This window comes from Hyalella azteca, unplaced genomic scaffold, assembly GCF_000764305.2.
Source record: "Hyalella azteca isolate HAZT.00-mixed unplaced genomic scaffold, Hazt_2.0.2 contig8859, whole genome shotgun sequence".
Lineage (NCBI taxonomy): Eukaryota > Metazoa > Arthropoda > Malacostraca > Amphipoda > Hyalellidae > Hyalella > Hyalella azteca.
Window position 1 is genome coordinate 2,887 of NW_025938942.1, and position 9,236 is coordinate 12,122.

At 41.1% G+C, this 9,236-nt stretch overlaps 1 protein-coding gene across 1 annotated transcript; it reads left to right on the top strand.

The window, feature by feature from the left end:
* Positions 1 to 2,164: 2,164 nt before the first annotated feature.
* Positions 2,165 to 6,872, top strand: LOC108664793 (mitochondrial ribonuclease P protein 1 homolog). The gene is made up of 4 exons (XM_018151486.2): positions 2,165 to 2,742; positions 3,019 to 3,954; positions 5,284 to 5,363; positions 6,688 to 6,872. The coding sequence occupies exons 1-4, from the start codon at positions 2,663 to 2,665 to the stop codon at positions 6,828 to 6,830; spliced, it is 1,239 nt and encodes a 412-aa protein (XP_018006975.1). The 5' UTR covers positions 2,165 to 2,662; the 3' UTR covers positions 6,831 to 6,872.
* Positions 6,873 to 9,236: the final 2,364 nt, after the last annotated feature.

Sequence of the window (9,236 nt, forward strand, 5' to 3'; positions counted from 1 at the left end):
TCGTCACGTATCGTCATATAACTCACGAATGAAGGCGAAATTTGAAAAATTTTCACGAGCTAAACATCACCGTTAGGTCTTAATGAATCCGTGTACCTAGTTCATCGAGCTACGTTCATTACTTTGGAAGATATTCCTTGATATTGGATTTTTAAAATTGGCCATTCAGGGTGAGCGGCCGCGAGTCCGGCCGTAAATTTATCCGAGACGTCGAACTATAGTCAGCCAAACCGCTCGGCCGGCGAAAAACAGTCAGTTGAACTTCAGATCCCATCCGGTGCAGACCTGTCTATTTTGGTCTCATCATCTTTCTGTATCTTTAGTTAGTCATCACCGTAACCCGACCACCTTGTTATCTGGGCCCATTTCACCTGATGCATACACCTTCGTCTTATCTCCTGAGTTATCCCTACACTCACGGAGACGCTCGCTACCACAACGACGAGCAACACGTGGATGATCAACCAGTCTTGGCGGTTGGCTTTGGGAGGTGCTGAGATCTGCAGGGAGGCCCACGATCTTAGCGCTGATGGCCTCACGGCGAGATCACGGTACGCGTCCAGGAATGTTCGTTTTCTCATTCAGTATGGAACCAAGTTTTCGATCGCTGAGCAAGTTTCTCTAAAATAAAATGCTTCTACGTCATAAATCATTTAGTCAGTTGGTATTCTAATTTACAATCTAATTTAAAATCTATTTGGAATTGTGTAAATAAAACCTTTGTGAACTATTCTCAGGCGTGAAGGGGCTCTAAAGGTTGAAGATGCCTGGAAGGAGTCTGAGTCAGAAGCCTTACTAGCTTCTGAGTTTTCGTTCAATAAAGTTGCATCGTTCTTTGACTCTGCTTCATTTTCCCCATAATTTAGTGCAGTTGGGACCAAGGCTAACACTTCGTGAAATGCCTAATATACCGTTTCGCAGATGGCAATTTCTGAATCACTTTATACAATAGATTTTGATGTTCGTACCTATTCATGTGGCGTGGGCATCATGGTTAGTAATGTTCTAATGCCAAACTGCACTAACTTCTTCATGTTTCATTACGATATATTAAACTCTATACACCTGAATATGCCGAACTCATGACCACATTAGTCATTCCTGTCAAGAATTATTCCTAATAGTAACAGCAGAAAAATTCCTTTTAGATATTTAGCGATCATGTATGGAACTTTTAACAATTTCAAGTCACAATGTGGACACTTGCGATCAAAACACCGTGTTTATTAACACTCGTAGTCAAGGGATTGTTTTAACTATTTTATATTAGTATTCTAAAATGTTTTGGCTAAAGCGAGTCAATTTCTGCGGTGCCTGCAACAGCCTTCAGCCCGCGGTCCTGACGAAGGCGTCAGCAGTCATGAAGTGAAGTTTCTGTTGCTTTTCACCTGTCCATCCTTGTCACTTGTCTCTCCTTGTCACTTCGTCTCTCTGAGATGCTAACGCTGCTTCTTTCGAGCCAGCTTCAGCGGGCTGGACACTTGAGACCTTCCGCCTTTTGTGGGGATCATTAATTTGGAAAAAAAATTATAATGGAGACCTTCTGCCTTCCTGACGATGTTAATCTTTGACCTCCGGTGCGAAAAAGCTTGATGGCTGAAGCTCTAGCAAACCATTCTACTACCACTACTACTCTACATTGTTCACTGCAACGATGAGTTTCTGGCTTGTTTATTGAAGATTAATTCCCCATTTCGCAATATCGCAGGGAGCAGAATTAATTCTGCTAGGGGATTAACCCTCCCCCGAACCCGAGTCCTCTAACTCAAGTCCCATTATCATGGGGTTATTATCAAGTCCCATTTACAATTAGTCCAATTATCATTTGATTATATTCAAAGCCCTTTTATAATTAGTCCCATTATCATGAGATTATCATCAAGTCCCATTATCATGGAATTGTCATCAATTCCCATTGACATAAGTCACCCAGGCTTGAGATGCGTGGAGTTGAGGCAAGGCGTCAACAATTCAGACCGTGATTTACCACGCTATATTTTTTTGGTTTAGCAATTAAAAACTCCACCCGATTCTGTGATGCTGCTGGTCTACTGACACCGCATATCATTTCTATTAGTAAAAGATTTAAGTAAAGTAGTAATTTTCTCAAAGTTCAACATTTAATTTTAGGCGCGTCACGTTAGTGAAAAAAACTTAGATGTGTACTAATGTTATTGGATATTTTTATTTGGACTGTTCATTTAGCATGAAAGGCATTCATAAGAGACTTGTAGTAAATTTCTTCTATGATGGGTCCACGATATTTATGTGGGAAGAAAATGTTTCTATAAAACCCTGCTCGTAGCTAAAAGTATACTTTGAAACCTATTCACATGCTAACGTAAATAAACTACTAGCCCAGAAAAAGAATTCAATTAGATTCCAAGTTTTACATCCATCGCTATGTATTGCTATATACTTCCTACTTTACCTGAAGGTGTTGATCCGTGGTGCCCTGAGACTGGCAGGCTTTTCGTTTCTATACTCGAGGATAAATTTGTAATTACCTTTGCCTCTATTTAGATTTTAGACTAATCTTAAATTAGCTTCGTGAAAACTTCACTTACCAATTTATTCAGGTTGATAAAAACATAGATCTGTTAGCTCACTGGGTAAATATTGGAAATATCTGCTTCTTCCAGCAATCCTAACGTTCCCAGTGATGAAAGCTGTACTCAGAACAGCGCTGACGCGCACTTTCATGCGATCCTATTTTGATTGCCCGCGAGCCCCTTGCACCGCGTAAGTATTGCTTCTTTTTTCGTATGAAATTTTGTGTGTTACACGTTGCAATTTTTTTATGTTATGCCACTATTCCTTACTTTTCTTTCCTACCCTATATAATCTTGTAAAGATTTATTTATTCGTCTATAGCAGACCAGCCTAAGTCACAGGTCATGTTCGATGCGATAGTATATAAATTAGCATTGATGAAGAGTTCCAGAAGGAAAAAAAGAGGATATTAGGTCAAATGAAAAGATTTTATTGCATGCATCTGGAATATTTATTTTTCCACAGCTTCCCCAGCACGAGGCCCTTCTCAAGCATATCTCCAGCGAACGTGCGGCAGCTTGTAACGTGTTACCAAGCTCCGCGTTCTGTCCCTTCATTACTGAATGCGCGGTACAAGAACTCCTGGACACAGAGCGACCTGGCCTCTACCCTCACGGAAGAGGAGAAGATGACGCTCGTCAAGGCAGAATACGAGCTCTACAGAGCCGAGGAGGAGACTCAAGTGCCGTCCAGTTTGACCGAGAACGAATGGGAAGAATTAGCTCGTCTGCCTGGCGTTTCAAGACGTAAGAAGTACCTCCGATTTCTGTACCTGAACGAGATGAAGTCTATCAACGATAAGAAGAAAAAACTCGAGAGGAGAAAGATATCCGAGGCAAAATATCAGCAACTGCAGGTGGAACTCAAGTCAGAATCTGCCCATATATCGTACGGTTTATGGAGGAACTCTATGTTCATCAAATGGTCAGATCAAAGGGTAAATACTGTTGATTCTCATCGAGTTGTACAAGCTAAATTATTTGGCCAGCCTATTATATTCGACTACGATTTCGATGAAAAGATGGTTGCCAGGGAGAAAAAGGTTCTCGGTACACAGGTTGCCGAATGCATTGGGATGAACCGACAGTATCTCGATCCTTTTTATATTCACTTCTGCAACTTCAGACGCGAAGAAGAGTCGGCGCAGTTGACAATCAAGAGCGTGCCGACGCTAACTAACGAAGATTTTCTTGTGGACCTGCACCCAGATAATTTTCTGGAAGTGTTCCCCAGAGAGAAGCTTGTATACTTGACCCCACACTGCAGGGAGGAGGTGCGGGAGTTCGACCATGACGCCGTGTACATTATTGGTGGGCTCGTCGACCTGCGTTCCGACGAGCCCTTCACGCTCGCCAAAGCCAAAAGACAGCGCATCAAAATGCAGAAACTTCCGCTCGACAGGTGCGTGACCTGCAGCTGGTCGTTTATGACCAACTTTTCTGGGATTATTGAATAGTTCGTTGTATTTTGGATCTGACCGCTTGCGTAATCTCGTCAGCTCAGTTAACGATGTCTAGTTAACGATAGACTTGTCCATTCAACAATTCTTTAAACAGAAGCTTCGTCTTCTGTACCACGTTTCGACTAATTTACATTACTTTCAACTGCTAAATAAATTACATATAGATTAAATTTTTCGGAATGAAAATATCGTAGATTCTCAATATTTTATTTGATGAACAGTAGGCCTAAATACGACAGTATTTGCGTCTCCTGATTAAAATGCTTGCTAATTTGAAGAATATAATATATGCTTGCTGAAGAATATAGTCGACAATACAGACTAATATTGCTGCACCTGATAATCACCGAGGTACGTCTATGGACTAGGGGTGCGAGTGAAATAACAATACATTATTGAATAGTTCGTTGTATTTTGGATCTGACCGCTTGCGTAATCTCGTCAGCTCAAATATAGGCGGGCCTAGTTAACGATAGACTTGTCCATTCAACAATTCTTTAAACAGAAGCTTCGTCTTCTGTACCACAGTTTCGACTAATTTACATTACCTTCCTCTGCTATATAAATTACATATAGATTCAATTTTTCGCCATGAAAATATTGTGGATTCTTAATATTTTGTTTAATGAACAGTAGACCCAAATACGACAGTATTTTCATCTTCTGATCAAAATGCTTGGTAATTTTCCGTCTGCTGAAGAAAATAATCGACAATACACACCAATCGCTGCACCTGCTAATCACCGAGGTACGTCTATGGACTTGAAGTGCGAGTGAAATAACAATGCACCATCTCTGTAACACGTCTCTTGAACATCATCATGACAACACGCCTCTTGGTACAGGGAAGGTTAACGAAACATCATGAGAACACGCCTCTTGTTACGGTTAATTTAACAATACATAATCACGGCAACACGTCTTTTGGTACGGGAAAGTTAACAATACATAATCATGGCAACACGTCTCTTGATACGGTTAAGTTAACGATACATAATCATGGCAACACGTCTCTTGGTACGGGAAAGTTAACAATACATAATCATGGCAACACGTCTCTTGGTACGGTTAAGTTAACAATACATAATCATGGCAACACGTCTCTTGGTACGGTNTCACCAACAATGAAAATGATTCGTTTGTTTAGTGAACTCTGTGAGTAACAACAAAATTGCGTGCAGCACGTTCTGTCTCTTATACACATCTAGATGTGTATAAGAGACAGGTTAACAATACATAATCATGGCACCACGTGTCTCTTGGTACAGGTACCTGGACTGGGGCACCGGCAGGAAGAGTCTCACGCTCAACCAAATCTTTGGCATCCTGCTGGAGGCGAAGCAGCACGGTGAGCCTGCGTCACGCTAATCTCAGCATCACGCCAATCCCTGCATCACGCTAATTCCAGCATCACGCTAATCCAAGCATCACGCTAATCCCAGCGTCACGCTTATCCCAGCATCACGCTAGACCCAGCATCACGCTTATCCCAGCATCACTCTTATCCCAGCATCACGCTAACCCCAGCATCATGCTAATCCCAGCATCACGCTTATCCCAGCATCACGCTAACCCCAGCATCATGCTAATCCCAGCATCATGCTAATCCCAGCATCATGCTAATCCCAGCATCACGCTAATCCCAGCATCACGCTAATCCCAGCATCACGCTAATCACAGCATCACGCTAATCTCAGCATTACGCTAATCCTCACGATTAGTATAATTCAATAGGCTGGATTTACTAGGAGTTTTTTTTTCATGTATAAACCAGAGATGGTGGCGAAACAATATACGCTGAATGCTCTTTCCCCGTGAAAGGGGTGAATTTTGGTGGCGTTATTACGCTTCTCTTGATTTTAATTCTTGCCCCGTCTTGAGACTGGTTTGCCGTGACAGTCTAAAGAACCATCTGCAGAGTAGCTTAACAGGTGTTGCCTTCGCTTCCAGAATTTTCTTAAGTGGAAGCCAAGTAGGCTTCGTGTGGAGGCGGTTTGACTGCTCATGCCGGGGTATTATCTGCGAATTTTTTTTAAAGGCCTCCCACACTCACCATTCCAACAAAAAGGATTTATTAATTTTATTAATTAAATACAGGGAATGGTTTCATGTCAATGATCAGGGCCCCGACCTTAACGCCTCTGATGGTGGCCTACACCGACTCATAACCCCAGCATCATGCTAATCCCAGCATCACGCTTATCCCAGCATCATGCTTATCCCAGCATCACGCTAACCCCAGCATCATGCTAATCCCAGCCCATTTTCCTTTTGTTATAATTAGCGCAGCAACACGTCGCGTTGCTCTACACATCACTCCTTATCACGCTAAATAAATAAATTAAAAAAGCAGCTCTCAGGTAGAAATCAAGTAATTATTTAAATTAAATTGCGGTAAATTTGAGTGCAATATATATAGACAATCGCTGGCAATATAGACAATCGCTGTCTATATTGCCTAGTTATATGTTACGTGTCATGGAATTATATTTCTTTGTTGTCAGTAAAACTTGAAGTCTTATGGTTTATCGATCAGTTACTTTAATGTTTATATTGTCAGATAATATGCAGGAAGGTTATTATTATAGAAAAAAATAAATGTATATATTATTCACAAATTAAGTACATACTAAGCACTGTACTATTATTACACTACTCCCTCCGCCGTGCAGGGAGCTGGACGAAAGCGTTCGCCAAGTACATCCCACCCAGGAAGCTGCTGAAGCCGCAGTATGGCGACGCTGAAGCCATCAAGAAGAAAATGCGCCAGAAACACACTTCCAGATACTCGGTGGAGTCTTTGTTCAAAGACTAGGTCGTTGATGTGTTGTATGACATGAAATGTATTAAACTGGGACTTGAAGCATTATTTTCCTCCGCTGGAGTCTATCCTTATAGCATTACCTATCACCTTGGAACGTGTCACTTCGAACGTCGCGGTTTGCCGCACGATGAGTATAATTCAATAGGCTGGATTTACTCGAGTTTTTTTTTTCATGTATAAACCGGAGATGGTGGCGAAACAATATACGCTGAATTTTCTTTTCCCGTGAATGGGGTGAATTTTGGTGGCGTTACTACGTTTCTCTTGATTTTAATTCTTGTCCCGTTTTGAGGCTGGTTTGCCGTGACAGTCTGAAAAACCATCTGCAGAGAGTAGCTTAACAGGTGTAGCCACCTGCCGGGATTAGACCTCGCTTGCTGAATTTTCTTAAATGGATGCCAAGTAGGCTTGGTGTTTAGGCGGTTTGACTGCTCATGCCGGGGTATAAACAGCGGACTGGTCGGGGTATAAATCCGTAATGTTGGGCTTCTTAGTCACGATAACTTTCTACGCCGTTTGCGGAAATAAATTTTTAAAATGAGCAGAGCTAATTAATCTGGGATATTGATTTCACGCGTAGTTTTCGTTTTGAAGTAAAGTTCCTAGTATAAAATGTGATCAGATTTGGGTTGATAGTTAAACTTTCTCGGTCCACTACCACTTATTTTAACATCATTTATTAACTCAAGATTGACGTCGTGCGTCAATGTGATCAAAAAGTGAACACGACATTAAATTTATTCCATCAGATTGAGTATAGTAAGGCTGATATTGCTCTTGAATAAGAATTACCCCTGCCTACTTCAAATTTGTGTATAAGAGCAAATCGCACATATATCGATTAATTGCAACTAGCAAAGTGAAAATCACATTCGTGGTTGGCTCCACAAAGCCTACATGCATTAATTGTGTATCCTATCGAAGTTCTAGGTAGGATCGATGCCTCGCCCATGCTGTTTGTCGCAGCGTGATGGGCATTAAAAAACATACAAAATTGACATTTTTGGGGGTAAATGTTCAACTCGTGTCGGACTGAATAATTTTACAGCGTTATAATCGTTCCGACTATGATTACCTATTGCAGTCGTAAAATTGTACCTATGCAATCCGACGAGGCTCATTTGGCTAGAACTTGGAAGTTTTTTGTTTGATACGTATGGGTTTATATTTTAGTGCATTTTAGAACACAAATTACAATAACTCAGACACTAGAACACCCACGTATAGCTGATGTTCGCGAGTCTCGCTCTCTCAACTCACGATGTTGAAGGAATACACCTGAGATGAAGGCGCCGTAGTGTCGACTGCCGGTTGCATCATTAGAAGTTTTAGAGCTGCCGTGAATGTGCACAGAACGACTGCGTACGTCATTACGAGATGCATAAAAATGCTCCCGCTCGTCTCCTTCGGTCTTCTGAAGTCTGCTTACTGCCGCTTGCAGTTACAGTTCGCTTCTCAAGTTCCTTCACTTGCAAGACAACGAATTTGAATATTCACTCGCTGATTGCTTGCATGCTCAATAATAAATTACTGAGAAACAAGCACCATGAAGCCATTCTTAACGACAATATGCGGTTGTTCAACAAGCTGCGCTACCTCGAACACATTTGCAGGGCCGAGAAAATCTTTCAGCCTAATTTTTTTCATATGAACTTTAGTACCAGAAAGCCACCTGTCCATAATATTCGCCTGCGGTGCTCTTTCCTCATCTGAAAAGTTTGGAACATTTTTTGCAGCGCTCTTAGGCGCGTTTAATGTGCGGCGTCACTTGCATAAAGAGAAGCTATGAGATCTTTTTCCTAAGCGTGGATAAATTTGTGCAAACTTAACCTACCAATACAGTTAAGAATGCAAGAAATATAGGCTGTTGCAACGGAACAGGTGACAGAGGTGTTGATTTCGACTCTTTTACGCATTTTAAAGCTCGATGTCGTACTTTTTTGATCATTAAAATTGAGACGATCTGCAATCGTAGTTCTCTTTTCGCACTTCTGTAGAGCAAGTGTACGCTCATCATAAACTGAGCGTCTAGCGTCACGTACTTTTTTATTAAGTAAATTCGAGTTAGTTATTTTTTTTTAATTTTGCAACTAAATTTAATTTTCATTTTTTTCACCTATGCATCGGCTTCTCCAAATTTCCAGAAACTAATGCTGTACCACATTTCTCCAGAAAACAAGGCAAGTACATTACAACAACCGACGACAAGCGAAACTTAGCCTATTCAACTCCGACATTACTATACTTTACACTACAAATTGTGAAGATTAAAATACTGGTTACATTAAATGACTAATTCCACCGTTTCCATTGGAAGTCTAAATTTGATGATGAAAGTCTAAATTTTAATTAAATTATTAGCTGTTGCCAGACAGGTTCAGTTTGTGAGAGCTTTTT